Source organism: Passer domesticus, chromosome 14 (assembly GCF_036417665.1).
Source record: "Passer domesticus isolate bPasDom1 chromosome 14, bPasDom1.hap1, whole genome shotgun sequence".
NCBI lineage: Eukaryota > Metazoa > Chordata > Aves > Passeriformes > Passeridae > Passer > Passer domesticus.
The window spans coordinates 16,875,866-16,898,046 of NC_087487.1; the positions used below are offsets into that span (position 1 = coordinate 16,875,866).

Genomic DNA, 22,181 nt, shown 5'->3' on the forward strand with positions numbered 1-22,181 from the left:
CTTGCTCATACCTTTTCGCTTAAAAAGATCATCTGACAGGTGCAGATAACTCTAACCATTCCAAGCAGCATCCTAGGGGTAGAAAATAATAAAATTTTTGCCTAGGAAGACTGATTTTTCATCTGTAAGATGAATTCCAATTACTTATATTCTCCTGTAAACCACTTGATCCTAAAGCAGCCCTTGAATTTAAGATCTCTACAGCTGGTTTGCTGGAAGCAGTATTTGTTTTCCCTGCCACCACTCTCTTCATCTCCTGGTGCAAGGTATTACTGATTATTTTAATTTCTTTTCTACAGAAGAGAAATGGATGCACACAGACAAACAACTGCAGTGAGCAGAAGAGGAAGAAGGCTTCATCTCTGAATTAGGGATTTGCATACTGGTTTTATCTGTAACACCCACTGCAGTACTTTATCCCAGACTCTCAGATCACAAAAGACAGAGCAGACAGTGACTCACTGCAATTTCGGTTCTGCATGTAGCGCTTCACGTGGACCAGTCAATTCTGATTCTGCCAAACAGCCTTCACAGGCACTCAAAGTAAACCAGCTTCTCCAAGAAAGAGTTCCTATTCATGTGCTGCCTTCATGAGGAAAGCTCCAGAGATGGAAGGGAATTTAGTCAATGTTTCCCCTTTGTGCTGTAATGATTTAAGATTCAATTAATACAGCACAGGGAGGCACTAATTCCAAAACACCTGCCTTCGTGGTAACTGGATTAAGACCTCCAAACTTGCTGCACTGCTACCAGTGCCAGCCTGCCAAATGACAGCAGTTGTCAATATCGACCAACTGGAGGCTGGGTTTTCACTAAATCCTAGACCACTCTTGAAAGAGGATTCCCCATAAAATGGGATGGGGACAAAAACAGAAAAAACACCCTTCTTGACAGCTCGGAATTTGTTTAGCCAGAAGTCACAGCTCCTCCCCGGCACGCTTTCAAGGCTGGAGACTGGAAATGCTCCTATCAGATCCTTTCAAATCCCTCAAAGGGAAAAGATAAAACCAAATAAAGGGATAGGGCATCCTCAGAGACAGAGCAACTCCCTCACCGATCAATATACTCCAGGCTCTAGGGAGAACAGCTTCAAGAAAGATTTTGGGGCAAAATGCTGGCAGGGAGGGGAAGAGCAGAGCAGCTGGTTGCATTGGGAGAAGAGCCAACAGGTTTGGGGCTTAGAGCGGGGTTTCTCTCCTCTCCTTTTTCCCCTCAAAACAGGGGTTTCTTTGGATTAGTTTGGGTAGCATGAAAAAAAAGTGCCTCAGAATGAAGACCATGCTCGTCTGAAATCTAAGGAGAAACTTTTGAGGCCAGTGTGCCAGCCCAGTAATTAACAAAGTGAAACACTTTTCTTACCTTTTCAACACCACAGAAACTATTTCAACCGCACAAGAAGGAGCTGAATTTTATTTTTTTTTTCCTTTACACCCTTTCATCACCCTGACCTATTGGAACCACACTTGAAAGCTCGATCGGAGCATTCAGTGATACATAACTTCCATTTTAGTGAAACAATCCATCTGCTCCATGTGACTCAGAGCTGCTTTAAGAATGCAATACTGTTTAGGCCAACGGTTGCACCGCACAAAGTGTTTTGTTCACATGCATTCCTTTGGGATGACAGAGCCTATCCACGGCCCTAACGGTTGGGGCCTGTGGTTTTTTTCCCTCATCCGCTGAATGCTGCAGTGACTAAGCTGACAAAAATTCCTAGCCAATTATAAACCCACTTAAAGAGACAGGCAACCCCCCTGCAACCTTCCCTTGCTATCCTATACGGGAAGTTTCTATACATAGAAAAACATCTCCTCCTCCCAAGGCCTGCGTTGATATAAAAGACTTTCTCTGCACGCCCAACACTTCAAACATGCTTCCCAAATGGCATCATTTCCCAAAACCATAACCATTAATCATCCATCTATATCCCTCGCACATCAACTGGAAAAAATAATTTAAAAAACCAAATTAAGACAAATTGACCCCATAGTTGATTGAAAAGTTAGAGAAGCCATTAATGGGGAAGATGAGCCTGGACAGCCATTGAGCAGTGTTCATTAAGGGGGGAACAGTTAAGTGCTGTAAACCCATTATGTTGCAACCAGGAAAAAGCACATCCAGAGGGTCACACTTGGTATACAAAGCAGAAGTTTGATCCACCTAAGAGCATAAGTTGAACTTTAACTAGCAACAACTTTTGAGCTGCCCCTCAAATCCCTCTCAGCAACCAAATTCAAAAAAAACCACCAGCCTTTCCCAAGAGTCATGTGCTGAAGTCATTCTCGCCTACACTGTCAAGGGCTACACAAATACATTTAATAATTAGCCCGGGCATACAGAACTGTGCTTTGGGCAGGTAACTACATGCTCACTTTGCCCAGCAAGAAACAGTAAACAAAAAAATACTGAGAGAATGGCACATGGTTTCCAGCTTTAAAAAGCCAGGCTCTGGGGCACCTCAGACTCTCCCCATTTTATGGTGGGCAAACTCGTTGCTAAATCATTTTTAGCGCTCGCCTGATAGCACATGCACATTCCATTCCCAACGCTCAAAAGGAGGGGGAGGAAGAGACAGTCGACAACTGAACCAGGCTGAGTTCACCTCAGAAGAAAAAGGCAATTCAACAATCTGTATTAATGTGTTATTATTCGAGCATCTTTTTATTAGAAGTTAATTCTCACAGATAGACTCAAGAAGGAAATCCCACTATTAATGGGGGAAAAAAGGCCAAACAAAGGCTTCTTCAGGACTGTTAAACACTGAAAAACTTGTTTGCCACATAAAAACTGTTTATGAAAATGCTTAAGGACAATTAATTCCTACATTCATGTCTGTTGGGGAAGGACAAATAGGAAAATGGCTCCTCCTATGCAAAATTTTTAGAGAACATGATTCCTATCCAGGATTGAGCCTAAATTTCCCCTTCCTTCAGTCCATTTCAAATTTAATTGCAAATTAGTCATCACAAAATATGTATTTCTATACATTCCATGAAAAAGGGACAACTGGACAGGTGGAGGACAGATCACTTTAGGGCCCCCCACCAGGATAAGAAGACTGCAGCTCAAGCTCACCCCTTGTCTGACATCTACACAAGCATTACCTGCCAAAACTGAAATCCCTAGGAAAACTCACAACCCACTCCAAGCTGGACTCATTGCATGGATAACAGCCACAGAACTACAGAAAATGCTAAGCCAGGCTGAGTTTGCCTTGTCCCTGTGACATCTACAAGAACACAGCAAAAACACAGCTTTCTTTTAGTTTTACACTTGACATTTCCCTGACATTTCCCCTATAACACTGCTAGCTGCTCCCAGCTCCCAGTTGTTTTGCAAATTCATCATAAAATTAAAGCCTTACATTACATCTAATTAGCTATCCAATGCAATTGTCTATTCTATTAACAAACATTTGTCTAATATATATCAATGGGGCCTGGAAATCCACGTTAAGCACATTAATGAAAGATTCGGTTCAAGTTTAGATTTGTATTTAATTGCATAGATTTAACGTGGCACTGCTGCACAGGAAAGTAAACCAAAAAATTCTCTAAACAGGGCATCACTCTCAGTCTGCTCCAGGATGAAAACAAACCATTAAGAACAGCAAAGTGCTGCAAGTAAAATCAAAATCATTCCATTTCCAACCCTAGCTAGCACCAGATTATCAAATTTCTGAAACATCACTAACACACAGTACCTCTAAAAGTAAATTTAGGATGTTACTGAACTTTTAAAGCACTTCCTTTTATTCTTCTTATTTTAAATTCAAAATAAATAAACATCATCTTCAAAATCCTCACTCAGTGTGATCACAGCCATCATTTCCCTCTCCCCCTCTGCTCCACAGGCTCAGGCCCCTTGGGCTGCAGAGTCATTCCCCTCTCCCATGAGCTTCCTGAGGTTAGAGCAGGACTTCTTTTCAAGCACTCTCCATCAGAAGGTTGTCAGGCACACAGTGTGCAACCTGGTGATGTTTTGCATCCTCCTGTAAGGAAGAACTGGCACTCTTTTCTTCCCCAGCCTTTACCACACAGCATCAGAGAAACTCAACTGAGAAACGAACACACACAACCCAGAAACCCAAGGAATTACTATTTCCTATCAGTGACCTCCCAACTGCACTTCTACAGGGCTTTTTTCTGACAGTGAAACAGTTTCTTGGCACAAAACAATTCAAGCAAATCCATTAGAATGATCTCTATGTAAAACAGTTTGTACTACTCAGAGTAACTGTGCACATACATTTAATCACCCCATCACCAAAACAAATTGTTGTGCCACTGAAATCATGGCCTCATTTACAGTCTCATTCTACAACACATGGATGACCGCTTCCCATCATCTTAAACAACACAAAGAAAAAAAATTCTCCAATAGCATGGATGGCCACTAACTAAAATGTAGCTGCACATCACCTGGTGACCATAAACACACCTCTGGACTGACAAAGATAAAGCAAGTTGAAGCAAGTGTGATGTGATGTTTTCAGAAGATCAATGCATGTGTGTGTGTAAATATGAGTGGAAAAGACAGAGTATTTCCAAAAACTTCAAACCTTTTTCATTCTTTATTCCAGAATGTGGGGGAAAGTTCCAAATATTTTCAAAGTATTTTTAAAAGTTAGTTACTTTCTCTTTTTTTTTTTTGGAATACACAGCAAAGCGCCGGACTGAGCTCACTGCATCATCTTTTCATACTGGAAAATGAAACTCCCAAATTTAAAGACCTCTAAAAACAAACAGTCCTCTACAAATCTTTGTGCCAAAAGAAACTAGGAAGCCACAATGAGTACTTAACATTATCACATAGTTTTAGGTGGCTAGTGCAGGCTGCAAGATTCTTCCCAGGTTATGCCATTTTATAATAGAACAAAGAAAAATGGCAAGTATACATTTGTTTAATTTTAGCCCTTTTCTCAGAATATAAACCACTGCTACAGTAATTAACTGCAGATTGGCCTAAACTGCTCTGCGGCCATTCCAGCTTACTAATTAAATATGCTCTCACAGCCATAATAAAAATTCTGGGAAACCTCTGGCTGGAGAGCAAACTTCTCAGGAGGGGAGCAAAAGTCAGCAAAAAACTTCATTCAGAAGGAAAACACTAACAAATTTTTTTTAACGTACTCCAGATTTTTCTAACTCAGTGGCACCAACTGTGCCTTTTACAATTATTATCTTTTTTGTGTGTTTATTCCTTTCAGAAGATGTTTATTTGCTGGAGAGTTTGCATACCAACCAAACACAACCAACAAACAACCTGTCCATTTCAAAATATGGTCAGGTTTATATGACACCTAATTTTTTTAAACCAACAAAGGTAGGATTAGTGTTACATAGACCAGCACTTAACATCATACCACATCTAATTTGCCTGCTGAAAGAGTAAAATTTAAAAGCATGTTGTCCTCTGCTGACATATAGAATATCTACTATATTTCAGTGTTTAAGGGGGGAATAAAAATCCCACAGCAAACAGAAAAAAAATAAGCATGCAAACAATTTTAAGCAAAATAAGAATAATTTGATTAATCATCTCTGGCTCCCAACTTCTTCCCCTCTCTTGCTGCCTACACAGTTCATGTACGTTCACCATTTCTAAAGGACAGAGGAATACAGTGAATACTCCTCAGAGAGGGGAAGACAAGGAGAGAAAGGAGGAGGGAAAAAAAGTGCAGCACATGTTTTTCAGCACTACTCTGCTGAATCAACAGGGAGCAGATTCCCAGCTGGTGCACACTGTAAGCACTGCACAAGTCAATGGAGCCATGTCAAACGACACCACTCAACTGCATTATCTTCTGAGCTCCGTGTAAACAAACAGGAGCAGATTCCGAATATTTGTGAGAATACATCATGTTACTGTCTCCATATGTTTAAACATTTTAGTAGAAGGCACATATGGACCACTCTTCCCACTCACTGTCATTTTCTCCCTCCTGCTCCTCATACACCGCATCTTCTCGGGCCATTGTCAAACTAATTCAAAAATGAATAAGGATACATTTTCATTAAAAACATTTTGTGCTTAGCTGCCATCTGCTTCATCGGCCTCCAAATCCTCACATGCCTTTTCCATGGTCCTCAGTTTCACACATTGAGAAGCTCAAAGTTTTCTCCTGCTGTATTGTGCAGCGAGGTCTACATGAGCTATTGTTTCATGTCAAATTCATCTCCTGAGCCAAGTGCTTAATGCTTACAGCCCTCATCCATGTCCTCTCCACAATGCCAGCTTACACATCCTTTTTTTAATGCCTAAACTCTAATCTTAAAGCTCATACACACATTTCAGATACTCCCTGTCACTGTTTTTATGGGAAGCATGGCTATTCCACCCAATTTGGGAAATATGGGAGCTCTAATTTGCTCTCTCACAAGGGGGGGAACCCAGACAGTGCTCTCAACCTGACCCACAGAAGCAGCAGCTGAAGCCAACACCCCTTTCCTCACAGAGGTAACAGCCTCTCCCATAACCAGATCCATTGTCTTCTCTGAGTAGGAAAAGTTTCAGCAAGTACTTGACACTGAGCACCTCCAGCTTTACTAGGGGAGAGAAGACAAATAATTAAGAGAAAAAACCCAAAAGGGCACCATAGGTCTTATACACACATCACTGCTAGTTTTGCTATTCCTTTCCCAAACAGTTTGCCCAGTTCATTTCTTATAGCCCAAGCAATAGCCAAAGTGTCTTAGGAAGCATTAGCTGGACTTGCTTGAAAAAGAACACAAAGGTTATGGTAGACAAGGGATCCTGAACTTCCAGGCAGGCTTTCAAGGGTGTAATTTTCATTGGGTTTCTGCAGGCTTGGAAAGGCCTAGTGACTAAGGCAGCAGACCTCAAAAGTTAATCATCAGCAAGAGGAATACAGAAAACAACCAAAGTTTTCTTTACAGCAGACCACTGGACTGGCAGAGCTAGTGTGTCATCAGACACGAGTCTTGCAAGGGGTACAGCAGGAACAGTTTTTCTGGTTCTCACATCAGTTGCTGAGTGAGATGCAGGCAGCTTCCATAAACCTTTCCAGCAGTCACAACTGCCAGAAAAAAGAAAGAAAAACATAAAAGGCCATAGTCTCATTTGTATGTCTGGACACTCAGTTTTTATCTTTTCCATCTCTACCTGCGCCCCAAAGCACTGATGCAAACAAACAACTTCAATACTCTCCTTTTATCTTGAGGGATTCTTCTATGTGGCCTTGCAACCCCAGTGAGGCACAGCTGGCATTGAATACACCAACATAAAAGTAGGTGCAAGTCGGAGAGAAGAGAGCGTGCCAAGCCCAACACAACATGCTGCAGCTCCAAAGAGAGCAAACTAGTATTGCTGCTGCCTTGGGGCACTCGAAGGTAAAGGAATGTACACTACACAGAAACCAGGGCAACAAAACTGGCAGGAGAGCTGCTGACGCTTTATGCTGAACCTTAAAAATACCCAGAAAAATTTAGAAGTTGCAGTTTCTTTGTAGCTTGCTCTTTTATAGAAGTGCCGTGGATTATTCTAAGTCAGACACAGCATATCCTTCCCTCCCTCCTCCCGCAGCATTGTTCCTGCACAAGTTATATTGAAGGAAGCACAAGTTTCTTCCTTTGTTTGTGGGCAAGAAAAAGAAGGAAAAAAACAACTTCCACTCAATGGCAAAACTAAACAGGAGCCAGGCTACTTAAAGTACCAAGTGTTCCCACACAACATTTACCCACCAACTTCAGATCTTTCAGCGTAAAACCTAAACAAGGACAAGAGAGATTTAATACACACTCCTCCACAGAGCCAGGGCAAAGAAAAATAAAAAGGCACAAAGGAACCCTGAATGATAGAGAGCATTTTCAGCTTGACATTACTGTGGCACACAAGGAGAATGTCAGGGTTAAATTAGATACTGCACTAGAAAAATATTCCCTGGAAAATAACATAGGTGTCGTATCTCGTCCCGTAGGAAAACGCCAACTGAACCACTCAGTAACTGGAAAGTCCTTCCTTCTGTTCTTTTTCAGAAGCTTTGTACTGCAAGAGTCCTCTCCTGATCAGGAGTTCATTGCCAAAGTGCCCGAGCAATAGAGCAGGGGAGACAAAAAGCTTCCTTTGGAACAACTGCACTTTTGTACCTCCCTTGTTTTTCTTCAGAGCAGGAGTACTTTGGGGTTGTTTTGTTTTTACATGAATGGCCTGCAAATTTAAAGTCATCTTCCTCAAAGTCTGTGGCTTATCACAACAAAGAGATCAGAACAGGTCCAAATTTCTCACTCTGGTTATTGATTAGAACTTGATAATTTCTTTATATGCTGTACATCCTAAGATACTCTAAACCAAATTGTTTTTCCACACTGTAATGCTCTTAACGAGCCTTTCAAGGCTCTTTTCCAATACTTGCTTTCTTCTTCACAATCTCCCATGAAAGGAGATGAAAGCATATATGGAAAAAAACCCCATTACCTACACCCTGGCCTTCAAAGTCCTGCTATCACAGTCTAACTATGACCTCATTTTATTTAAACAAATTTCTTCTCATGTGTATTTGGGATCCAAATTATTTTAACAGTCACTCAGATGCCAAAAAAGTTTTTTTGCACGTTACTTTTGTCTACTCCAAATAGGCAAAGCACTCAATAGAAAGCAAGTCATTATATCTCATTAAATACACTCTTGTTACATCCATTCAAACCACCAAGGGCAATGAGGTTGCACAGGAGTCACCTTGGTCACCCTCTGCAGACAACAGAGTTACACTCTCTTAATGAAGACATAAATTTGGCCTGCAGGACTCAGAAACACTCCCCTCACCCTGGGCAAAGCACAAAGTCTCCCAGTAACAGGCTGAGGGGGTTTCTTTGCTTTGTTTAAAAAACGAACTTTATTTCCTGTAAGTATTGATAAAAGCACATACTCCAAATGCCTTTTTGCAGAGGTATTTTTGGCATGTGTTGACTGAAACTGCCCCACAAGCTACTTTAATTGCAGTTCTAATTGAACAGGAGGACTCCACAAGCAACTGACAGGCCACTTTAGAAAAACACAACATCCCCAGATGAAGGCAACCCGAATACAGTCCTGATTTCTCTCACACTCTGGTGTTTCCTGTCATTATGGCAGCTTTGGTCAAGACTTCATGTGGAATTTAGGAACTGTTCCTCCCAGGGACAACGTTGTAATTAAGCCCTACTGATACTGCAGGGCTCAGCTTTCGTAAAGTTACAGGATGAACTCAAAAAGCCTGCCATGTAATCAGGTTACTTGAGTAAACTATGAGCTTGTTTACTCTATTTTTAAAAAGTGAGAAGAGATCAGGTTTTGTTTTTGCTAATACTTGCTATCAGAAAGACACAAACCTGCCAGATAAGAACAAAACATGTAAGAGTAACTTCGCTGGGAGTCAAGATATTCATGGACTCTTTGACTCTGCAGACTGTACTGTGAAAACTAATGTCAGTAAACAAGTCCTTACGTACAGGATTTACCATTACAGGAATGTCTGGAGGTGCATGCCAAGAGAAGCAAAAAACAAAGTCCAGTTAACAGCTTCAGCATGCACAGCAACAGCTCTGGCACACACGGAATGTCACTTCAGCAGGAGGAGATGGCACTCGATGGCCACCTCCTGCCAAAGTCCTCAAGGCAGGTAAAGCTGCCTCCAGCTTTGCTACAACAGCACTGGTTCCATACTTACACTTTCCACCTTCTCCATGAGGAAGTAACTCAGGGAGTTTGTTGGGGTTTGTTTTACAGTTGCTGATTTGTTGTTTTCTTTTTTTTTTTTTAATTATGTGAGACAAGCCTTTACTGATTGGGGAAGAATCTATTTGTGTGGCAAATGGGTAACTCATGCAAACTACACACAACTAGAATAAAAGTTTCAGTTGCTGAAGAGCTTAAAATAAAACCACAAAACTAAACATTTACTTCCAAAAGAGGTAACAAAAACAGGATATCTCCTCAAATCTTACTTTTCTGGCAGTGGTTGGTGGTCCAGCAGCGGTAGTTGTACTCATTGTTAATAGATGTCTTCTCACACAATGGCTTCTCTTCCATTGTTCCTGGACACAAGTCCCCACATTCCTTTGGAGGTTTATTCCCAACGATGTAGTTATTGGACACTGCATCTAGGATGAGAGACCAGTCCACTGTGGAGAGGTAACACAGGTCAGAGTTCTTCTCGATGCGGATGGCCCCGCGGGTGATGTTCCTCAAGTTGTGAAGCCCAATCTCTTTCAGATTTGTCATTTCAAAGATAACCAAGGCATAGTTGTAGAAGAGGTTCCTGCCACGAATGACTGTGAGGTTGGGGAAGAGATCACTGAGGCTTTCCAAGCCTGCCACACGGAACAGCAGCAAGTAGTCAGTGATGACGGTGAGCTTTGGGAAGCGGAAGTTGCGGTAATCCTCCGCTTTGGAGATGAGCAGGATCTGCAGGAAACCCTCGATCACCGTGCAGTTCTCCAGGCGCTTCAGCTCATGGATGTCGTTGCGAATGTCGACATTTGGCCCGCAAACTGAAACGCAAAAGGAGGAAGAAAAGTTAGCAAATAAGGCATTCCTAAACCTTTTGAAACTGGAACACAAGAAGGATATTCTGATGGCCATAAGGTTTCTAACTTTTAATTAGGTTGCAGTGTTAAAATAGAAATTGAGTGCTTGATTTACACCTACATGGACCCTTCATTTCATTCAGCCTATCACGCTAAGGACTACCAGGAGCAGTACGGGGATGGCAGCTCTCTCTGTACTCTGCAGCACACAGAGAAATGCTGGTTTATTACCGCTGATGACAAGAGCTGCATTACCCTGAGGAATACAAAGATAAACCAAATGTATTTGCACACCCTGCTTCAAATTAGATTATGAATGTGTGCCCAGAGCAGGGTTTGAGCCACTTCACTTCAAACCAGTCAGGTAAAACAGAAGTGGTCCACTGGTCACTACTAGTTCTTACTTACTAATTCACTCCCCACCCCACTTAAGATACATGCACACAAAGAGGGCATTTCCCAGAAAATTACAACTTTGGCCTCAAATCACTCTTTCTTTACAGGGTCATACACCAAACAAGCCCTAATTCTTGGAATACTAGTCTTGCAGTAGGTCAGCAACAACACTAAATCCACTGAAAGCTGGTCAGCACTTCCTGCTCTGTGACTGGGAAGAAAACAAAGTGCTTGGACTTACAGCACTGAATTCCTGTTTGCATGTTCCAGTAAACCAAGTTTCACTAATTTTGGCACCAAGATATAAAAAAAGTCTCTTGAGTTCTAAGAAACACAGGATAAATTTATTTACAAGAACATGGAGCATCACAGTGAAGAATCTTTCCTTGAAAACAGCAGATTGAACTCTATGAACTCTCAAGAAAACAATGACCAAAAGGATTATTCCCTAATAAATCTATGTATTCAATTTTTCCATATTAGAGACACATCACAATAACATTAAATAACATTAAAGGGGCTGAAAGACGTGTGTTAACAATGTAATATTTAGACACATACAATCCACTTGGATGTAAAACAAAGAACTACAGAGTGTAGAGAGACGTTCTTCAAAACCCTCAAAGCTGGTCTTCTTTGGAAAACATGGAAAAAAGATTCCCCATTAGAGATACTAAGTTGCTTGTAAGCAAACCAAGCAAAATGCCTATTTATTTAAGCAACCCAAAACTCAAATAAACACCAAGCAATTCAATTTTGTGGAAAGGTTCTCTTTTAATGCATGCTAGGCTTAATTATTTTAAAAACATCTTTTCCTCAGACAAGGGAAAGGTCTAAACAAGCACTGGAGCCAAAAAACTTAAATTCTAACCCAGACAAATTGTCCAGAGATTCAGAAATTGCGCTGACAATAGAAAGCAGTCCTTCCATCCCACAACACTTATCTAAGGCTAATAACTTAAGCTAACAAAGGATCCAGAGCATGAGCATGCTAAAACCACAGCAACTCTAATACCCAACAAGGACTTAAAGACTTCTAAGTCTTTAAAAGACTAAAGGACTTTCTGGTTAGAGGGACAGCATAAAAAAATAAAATAGGGCGAGATCTTTGTTAGGAAACAGATGTTTCTACACAAACTATTACCTAATCTTCCTTCTGTAAAGATTCAAGCTGAAAGCAAAGGCTATTAAATGTGACTTGCCGCACTCAAGTAGCTATGTGCAAGAAAGCTCATTCCCTAGACCTTAAAAAAAATAATAAACACCAAGACTAATGTACCACCAGGAACTCTTGGTCCCCATGAGCACTGAGACAGGAAATCTCCATTTCTGTACATACTGATTTCAGAAAAATTGGACTCTACTGCTGGAATATGTGTCAAGGCTTGAACTTCAGGAAAACATTAAAAAGCATGAATGAGTTTGCACTAAGTTTTAGAAGCCAGACAGCAGAGGGAGAACATTAAAGAACTCCAAGGTAGGAGATCTGGTAAGAGATGCACTGGTTAGTGCAGAAGAAGTGAGGGGTTCTCCCCTGAACCTTATGAAATTCCTTTAATGAGCTGGTACCCACATCTTGCTTTTAACTTCAGAAATCATGTTCTAAAGCCACGAACCCTCCATCCACCCTAGGGACTGTGGCCTCTGCCCAAAGGGTATTTACACTCTGACAGTGGGCTTCTCTTGTTTTGAAAAGGCAAGTTAAAACACACACAGTGTGCCCCATTAAACCCTTTTGGCTTCCATCTCTGCCTGCTGGCAGGCCAAGGTGAACAGTATGGCTCCTGCTATGGCAAAGCAGAAGTAGCGGAATTTATTTTCCTGCCATAAAAGTTTAGAAAGCCTAACTGCTCCAAGCCCTTTATTTTGTTAAAGAAATAAAATTTGCACTTGCGCTGACATTTTGCAGGCAAGGTTCCAGAGTGATGGGTTTAAAAACAGCTGAGTTACAATACCCTAAAGAACAATTTGTAAGAGAAATGGCAGCAACCGTTAACTAAAGCATTATATATCTGTTCGTGTCTCTGTTTGAGGCTGGGCTTTCAAAGTCATCCTGCTTTTAGCTTTATGTTTGCTTCAGCTCAAAAGTTACTTAATTTTAGATATTTAATGCTTTTATAAATCAATTAAATTTCTAGAGCTTTATGGCAAAAGCATGCGCTCACTTGCCTCAGTTATGAAACATCATCCCCTCAGTATGGAAAAGGATGAAGTCCAGTGGGGTCCCACATTAGAGATTGATCACAGATGAGTGGCTGTTGACATTGCTGATTTAAGAACTTATTAGTTCATCTAGTGAGTTATGTTTTGCAGAACTTTACACACATTATAATGAGAACTGCAGAGACACAAATGTGAAATAGGACAAGCATCTCAGGCCATCATGACACTTGGAAAAATCAGTTCCCATTAAACTAGATATTTTTTTAAAGAAATTTCTTTTAAGTTCACATTGTTCACCAGAGTTAATTATACCACAATACATCATCTTTTTCTCACGTTTTTCTCTCTGCCCTGAAAAGGATTATATGAAAAACAAATTAATCAGAGCTCAAAGTCAACTCCAATTTCCATCTGGCTGTGCTGTGTTTTCTTTGGATGCCATTTGAGAGAAAGCGTATACGGACTCACAATATAAACTGGTCTGTCAGACACAATGAAGTGCACAGAAAATGCTCTTTAGAGCATTTATACTCCATTTAACAGTTTTGGATATTCCAGTTTAGAGAACTTTTTTAATATGACTAGGATAACTTGCCTTTGTTTTACATTTAATTCAGAACTGGAAATTAACTATTATGTATTTATTTTGCTCACTAACAGAACATAAAAACGCAACAGCTGTTTATTACCCAGCCCCACTAGTCCTGGGTAGATTATAAACACCCAGGATAATTACCAATAGTCAGATTCATGCTGTTTTCATTCAGCTGCCTACAGATTTCCAAGCCTTTCCTTAAACTGCCTATCATTTATCAGACTCGGCCTAAACCAAATACCTAATTCAGAGTCAGAAATTTGTTCTTTAAAGAAGAATGTATTTATTTGTTTGAAAGATAACTCCACTCCCCAATACGGTAAAATACCAAAGTGAAGCACCACAGTGTGTACCTAGACAAACACAAATGCCTCCCTGGAAACAGCTCTTCAGTCAAGAAGTCCTGAGCTCTACCGGGTATCCAACAAGAAGCTCTGTTGTGCTTTTTTTTTCTGGGAGCATCCCGTGGGCAAACTGCAGGGCACGTAAACTTCCAATGGCAACAGAAATACCCACTCCACACCCCCATCATCCAGACGATCTGCAGCCCATTCCTAGTCAGAGGACAGATCCAAGCCTGCTCATGTAACTGAGATGGGGTCAATGAACTACCAGGAAAAGTGATTGCACGTAACAGGTTCATACGACAAGAGTAATTAATGCTCCTTGATCTGGCAGAGCCTCCTGGCAAGTCTCTGTGTAAGTGGTGCCCTGGCTGGGAGCAGAGCTGGGGCTGTGAACACACACTCACAGCACCTCTGCTGAGGACAGGCTGGGCAGGCTCCAAACAAGCTGTGTCACACACTGTAGTGATCCAGCAGATTCCTCTCGACCTTAACTACGATTTGCCAAAGCTCACTTGGATCATTAAAACCATTTTGACATGCAGAGCTGCCTTGTCACCTTGAGAAACACCTGCTATCTCATCACCATCTATTTACAAACAGTCACTTACTCCACACAGCAGCTCTTCATCTTTTCCTATATCCACCAGTTACTTCAGGTCACTGGTGACTCCTGAAAGCACTTGGCTGTTGCCCTTCAGTGTTTGGAAGGAACCCTTCCCTTCTTTCTGCAAAATCTCATGCTAGCACCGACAAAGCAGCAGAGAGCTTTCTGTTCAACATTGACTCTACACTGCAACCACTGCCTGCTACACCACATCCCAGCTGAACATAAATTCATGACAGCTAATTCACTATCAATACCAAGGTGTTCATGGGCAGCATTGACAGCTCACACATTCACTGATTTTAATAAGAGGATTCATGTCCCACAAGAAGCAATTTCATCATGGTGTAGTTACAAGTTTTGTATTCCTCCAGGTTGCTCCATTTAAAAGTTCTAAAGACACACAACTATGTATGTTTATCTTGGAAAAAGCCACACTCCTCGACATTTTAAGCCTTGCCTTTGACCCTTGACTTTTTGGGATTATATTAGAAGGCTGTACTGCACTGCACAGTCCAAATATCGTCTCAACTAGCCAGAAGTCAAAGATGGAGCAACCACCAGTACCCAGCTCTCTCAACACCAAAAGGTCTCAGACAAAGCAGCACCAAGCCTCCTCTGAGTCAATCCAGCCCATCCCTTTCACAATCCTACGGCCTTTTCAACACAAGTCTAATCCAGCTGGGTCAGGCTTTCCCTAGCAACAGAGACTTGTTCAGCCTGAGCAGTCCTTTACATCTCTGAAACGAGAATGAGGACAGACAGCCTGCCATGAGCATCTCACCAGCAACCTCGATATCAGCTCACACTCACCTTTCTTCTGATTTCCCTTTGTTTTCCCCATTCTGACTTTGCTTCTGTGAGAACTGTTTCTTTTACTTCACAGTAGAGATGCAAAGTTAATCTTAAATGAGGGTACCTTCAGTGTTTCCATTTTACAAAGAGCATCCCTTGACACTGGTTGCTGAAAACAAGTACTGAAGGTGCAGAAATGGTTTTAATTCCACACTGCTTTCCTGTCCAGGGGTTGTAACACCCATTCTGAGGGCCAAGTCTGTGATCCACAAGGTTCCAAAGGGTTCTTTTTTATGGGAGGGCATGAGGTTGCTTCAACTTCTCATCTACCCTGAAATTCTGCACAGCTGGTAACAAGCACAGTGTGTTACCATCAGTGCTGGATGAATTCCCACACAAAGAACTACAAGGCTTAATACAAGAACACAATTGTGGCTGGTTCTACTTTTAGAGAGTAGCTTGCTCACACCACCACAGCTCACTTTGCCAATAATGGCTTTTCTGAGCACACTCCACTCCAAGAAGAGGTTGGCTTTCCCAGACAGCTACTGCTGCTCTCTGGTCAGCAGAGAGCTGATGTTACTGAGTACAGAACATTGCTCTCTCCCAAACTGCTCTAATGAAAGAGGCCTGACCACATCACCCCTCAGTAATGTCAGCTCAGAGCTGTGGGTCTTTCTGGGAGATCAGCACATCTTCTGAACAGTGTTGTTATTTATTCCCAACAGAGCCACTTCCTTTTCATCATGTGTTTTTTAGTTTTAATCTATGGCAGGTCCTTATAAAGAAGGAGTCCAAAACAGCTACTGAATGTGGCTGTGGTCCAGCTGCCCTCATCCCAGATTCCCAGCATGCAGCACATCCCTTTTCAGGCAAGCATCTCCAGAGTTCCCATCCCTCTCTCACAAAAACAAAACATGTTTATTGCACTGAGTGGATTTAGATCTGCATAACTACCACGGGCTGCATACTGACATGTTTACTATCTACTGGATCAACTCAATGGAGGGGTTGTCTGCCACACCAGAAAAAAACTTAGGGCTCTGAAAAAATTCCTTGAAGACACTAAAAGGTTGAATGATGTTAGGGAAAAGGAACTGAACTTCAGATAAAGCCAATCATATCAGGTTTAAAGGGAGCCTCTATCCTATATGACTGCCATTACACAGAAGAGAAGCAGAAGGACACATGAGTGAAAACAGAAAGAACAGTCCAAAAATGAGATGCCCATACAGACTAGAAACAGGGGAAAGTAAACTTGACCTTAATATCTCTCTTCATTCTTATTCTTACGAATTATGCATGTTTTAAGGAAGCCATCAGGACTATCATATAGCCCTTAAAAAAACCCTTTTAAGTGTAATTCAGTCATCACTGACGAGAGAGTCACTGCACAGCCTGGGCCTAAGCCTTCCTTGCTCCTGTAGTTTCAATAACATGGAAGGCAAAGCTAGAAAGTCTGAGAAGGAACAGCTTAGCAACCACAATTTCCCTTTGAGCCCATGAAAAGTTTCAGTACAGTTGCACCATTTGCAGACGTAAGGAAAAAAAAAATTACTACTGAAGTCTCAGGATTCTTTAATTGCATACTCTGCAAAGAAGAAATTAAATGTGGAGTTCACAGAAATCAGTGGTTGGAGAGATTGCTTATGACACTTTACATTAACACAGGATTCCACCACCCACTGAGCTCTTGGTTTTGCCTCCGTAGTGACACTATGAATGAGATATATATTTTAGTGTCTTTAATGTACTTACACAACCTCCCACAAAATTTCTGTACTCTCTAAGCTCACCTATCCTGTATGTGTCACATCAATCACTAGATCTCTTCCCAGGGAAGCCAGCTTCTGTGTTACCTCTTGGGATGTCAGAACCAGTAACAAGGAGGGAACTAAATCTACATCACGATTCAAGCTGCTTCTCTACCCACTGAACTATTTCTCTTCACTGAATATGCTACATAAACCTCTTTACATTTACCAAGATTTTATGAAGCTACATCTCTCAAGGTGGGGAAGGGATAGATAAAAGGCACCCCACGACCCAGACAACGTCAATCATTTCAGATTTTGCTAAGCAAGACCATAATTGAATTTCAACTTCTGTATTTCCAGCACTAGCATAACACTGCCATCTTTGGCTTTCAAAACATGAAAGGGAATACTCAAACCCAAACAAAACCCCACTGTTTCCATTTGAATATAAGTCCTGAGAACATTCTTCATAATATATCTAAGGCCAAGAAGGAGGGCTTGGGTTTTTTTTTTTTTCATTTGATTACATGTTAAGCTTTGGAGGACAAAGCCAGACCACTATGATCTTCAAAACACTCACGGGACTGGAGATTATATTGCAATGTAGCTTGTAATTTCTGAGAAACATAGTCTATTACCATTAATTTACCTCATGCTACTCATCACTCCTATCAACCTTTTACAGAATTATTTTCACCCAGATTTGGAAGGAAAAAGTGGTGTCACAAGAGGCCAATCAAATTTGGTGCAAATACTTTAAAAGGCAACTAGATTCCCCTTCTCCACACACATTTTCCTCATCTCCCACAACCCTTAGAAAAATACACACAACCTACTTTAATCTTCTCTTCTGCCACTCTACTAACTATATATTCCAAATCCAAGGGCCACTGTGTTACCACGCTGACCAGAACAAAACATTCACAAAAATAACACACAAAAGGGCGACAACCCACATCACAAACTCAAACTGTCTCTGCCTTTTTGCTCTTGCAATTTTCAGCTGTCATTGGCTAAAGATATCTCTGGCATTGTTGCTTTCCATGAACTTCCTCCAACTTCCCCCTAAGTTTACACAAATAAAACTTCAGAATAAATCACGTTTTTGTCCCTCATCTCACTTGGGTTCTCTCTGCCAACATTTTACTTTGAATATCAACAGGAACAGCAGCTTAGCAAAAATGGAGCCAACAAAATGAACTGAATCCCTTTAATAACACTGATTGATGCCTTCTCTACACAGCTCACCAGAGCAAGGAGGTCTAGAATTAGCCCAGCTCACGTGAAAGCATCCTCATGACAAGTCATCCCCAAATTAATCCTCTCTGACCAAGGCTGCTCTGATACACCACATCCCTCAGGGGTTCCTGTGAAGCCACATCCATTACCTCCTGCTGCTGAAATAGCACATCAGCAGCTCGGCTGGCACAGATTCCTGCTCATCCTCATGGGTGCACAGGGCAGGAATGGAGGGAGGATAACATCCAGGCCAGAACCCCCAGCTACCAAAGCCAGGAAAAGAAGCAGCAAACTTTTAACCCTGATCTGTAGTGCCCAGGTTACGGGCACTGCCTGTAAGATTCTCTGCTAACTGCAAGGTGAACCTCACCAGCAAATTCCTCACCCATTAACACTCCGTAGGTGCCAAACACAGAAAGCCATTGTTTGAACCTTACCGTGGCTGGAGCTGAGCACTCTAACCCCTGGCCAGCTGCTCCTGTGCATTTATAGGCAAGAGAAAATTGTTAGAAACATCAGCTGAATGCAATTCCAGGATAATTCCCTGCAACACTGCAGAGTCACAGCCTGGTGGAGTTTGTGAGAAAATTGTCAAACAACAACAAAAACTGCAGAAGAAAGCAGGTAATGCCTAAATCACTAAAGATGAGCCCCCTCCTTGCAGCAGACAGTCTTCAAACTTCTCCACTTTTTCTTATCCCACACTATAACTTCCCTCACAGCATCACAAAATGAGCACGTGCCATTCTACACAAAATATGTAACATACAAGTGAGTAGGTGGCACATTATGATCAATAACTCTGGGAGTAAAACATTTTTTAATGGTGCTAATAATGTTTAAACCCAATGCCAGCAGCTTCAGTCTAATGCCTGCTAAAGCAAAAATGGAAGACTGAAATTACAAGCTGTTTATAACACTGAATTTATGTTTCACAATCTGTGATGACAATAGAGCTTAGCAAAAATTGTCTCTCCTGGGGACTGTTCTTTCCACCTTTAAAAAAAAAATAGTTGTGCGCACGATATTATTTATTTGTTTTTAAAACAGTTGTCTGCACATCCAAGTGACTCAGCAACTGGCTGACAGAAACCTATGGGATATACACTTAGGTAGCTGGGATAAGCAGCCAAATTCTTCCAGAATGAAAATTCATCATGTGGCTGGGCTCAGCAACTCACATTTAGGAAGACTTTACCATGCCCTTAGTTGCCTGCCAGGTTGCCACCCTGCAGTAATCTAGGAAAGCTGTAACTCTTTAAAAGCTTTTGGGGAATTTGTTCAGTATTATTATTTCCCAAAAATGGCTGGCTAATCAGGCCAGATCATTCAGGCTTCATTAGAAGCCAACTGACAAAACAATATCATAACATACAATTGCATCCATAATGGTCAGCAAAGGATTTAATAGTGAGTCATAGATCCACAGAAAAATTACAAGTCTGATGCAATTACTCTTAACAATATGCAACACAGGGCCCTACTATGCTGTGCTAACCAGCTCTTAAGCAATCAAACACAGAAATCCCACATTCTCTGGCCTTCCACAGCAATGTTTCTGTTTTAACAAACTGAACTAAGACTTCCATTAGCCCCTTATTTCTAACAAAATAGAAATTTAACATGGTGCTAAAAAAAAATAATGATCTAACTGAACAGAGGAAAAAAGTTAATGCTACCAAACTTCATTTAACAGAACAGGGAGCTCTCCCACCCCTCCCTTCACATGGCAGCTACACAGCTTAAAAATCACATAGGTCATGCTGTAACCTGCTTTCTCAAGGCAGTTAAAATATGACCAACTTGCAATCCCCAAAAAGGGCTTTAAAGGTATTAAATTACATATATGCAGGTGCTGTGGGGCTTTCCAGCCATGAGCTAACTAGACTGAAAAAAGAACCTTCCTCTCCAAGTACAAGGTAAAACACGTGGGCTGGCGCCAGAGACAAGGTAACATAGTTCAGGCCTCATCAACCAAAAACACTTGCACCAAAACACAATTTAAGGCAAATGTAAACCAAAGTAGCTATACCAGGAGTTCTTATGTGAACGGACTTTTCTGGTGAATTGGATGTTTCTGACTCACTTTTAGTACCACAAACTCAGCCCAAGCAAGGGAAGTGTCCTTTGTTCACGAGGGCAGCGTTCACACGGTATTTATTGTCTCAGAGGCATCACAGCACAATAACCATGGAAAAAGAGAACCAAACACCTCTGTGATACCACTAAAGGTGAGTCCCTCCTCAAACAAAACATCCTTAATGCATACAGGTGAGAAGCTGCCACAGAAACAAGGCTAAGCATGGGAAACCAGAGCTCTTTAGGCACAGTCAACCACTGGAATTCCAGTGGATTTGATTTCTCTGAAAATATAAGGAAAGTTTGAGTATAGGATTTTCAATGTATCTATGCAGATATTCTCATCAGCAATTGATTGCACCTTACTGAAAAACAGTAAAAATAAAAAATAAAACAACCTAAATATATATAACTTGTTAAAAAGAGAAGAGCCAACAGTGGTTTACTTCCAGCTGCTTTCCACACTTACATTCAGGGTGACATTTCAGCCCATACTGTCTGTTTTACATTTACATACTGCCCAAGACATTGTATTTCCAACTTCATACACACAGTTTTTAAACACTGCCTAGATGCACTGTGGGTGATGCATGATGCTGCAATTCTGGTGAGCAGAACAGTTTGGGTATTTAACCAGCCAGGCTCTGCTAAGTTCTATTGCTTGGCAACTGCAATTCCTGTCACCATATCCACTTTCATCAGAAGAGCACTGAAATGGCAGAGCAAGCAGGAGAATTACTGTTCACCCTCTGGCAGGTGCTTCTGGAGAGCCTGGGGTGCAACACGTTACCCTGATGCATTTCTAACAAATTCCCCCATGAGAAAGCAGTGGGTCCAACAGGGTGAGACAAATAAATCCATGGCACCTTTCATTCAGCAGCTCCTCAGAAGGGATTACCTACTCCACTCCCCTTCTTAGCCAAAACTGGGGGGGGGGGGGAGAGTGTTGCAAGAAGGGTGTTGCAAAACTCTGGGGGGGAAGAGGATGCAGGAAGTCACAGGAGATGGGACTAGGACAAACCAAGCAGCAATATCAAACCTGGATGCTGCTCTAGGCACCCTCAACTTCAGGAGCCTCCCCTCACTGGGATCTGCAGCAGCACAGATTTATTCCAGAGGGTAAATCAAGGCAAGACCAAGATGGAGGGCTCAGTCTTCATCACTGTTTTCACCCTTTACCTTGTATACATACCCCTCTCCTACCTAAAGGCACAGATGAAGAACAAACACTTAACCTGACTGTAGCCAGCCCCCTGATACTATTTTACTATTTGTTCTGGTCATGAAAAAGATAATGTAAGAAATTAGAAGAAATTTGAGTCAGAAAAGATGGATAACATTAAGGAGAGAAAAATAAGTGAGTGAAAGTTTTGCTTTGTTTTTGTAGTGGATATCTACAGAGGGATGTACACAAAATGAGATTTTTAACTCAGGCACACGACTTTAAAGTCGTCATTAACATTAGCTTATTGCTTTCACCAGGAAAAAGTGGATCTAAACATGCTTTTCTAGGTTTAACCTGAACTGATTCTTGAAATGCACCATTTTTGGAAAGGTCACTATTTCAGAAGATCTCATCCTCTCACAAAGCAATTTTCATCTTAGGCAGGGGTGACAAGACACACTATAAGTTTTTAGACTCAAATTTTCTTAACTGCAGTGGAACTTAACTGCCATGAC

General features: G+C 41.4%; 1 protein-coding gene across 2 annotated transcripts in view; it reads right to left on the reverse strand.

The window, feature by feature from the left end:
- The window catches only part of IGF1R (insulin like growth factor 1 receptor), a 170,004-nt gene that overhangs the window by 129,669 nt on the left and 18,154 nt on the right, over window positions 1-22,181 (reverse strand). For both annotated transcript variants that reach the window (XM_064389059.1, XM_064389058.1), the window contains exon 2: window positions 9,945-10,490. In XM_064389059.1, the coding sequence (XP_064245129.1) occupies window positions 9,945-10,490 (546 nt within the window). The remainder of the gene's footprint in view (window positions 1-9,944; window positions 10,491-22,181) is intronic.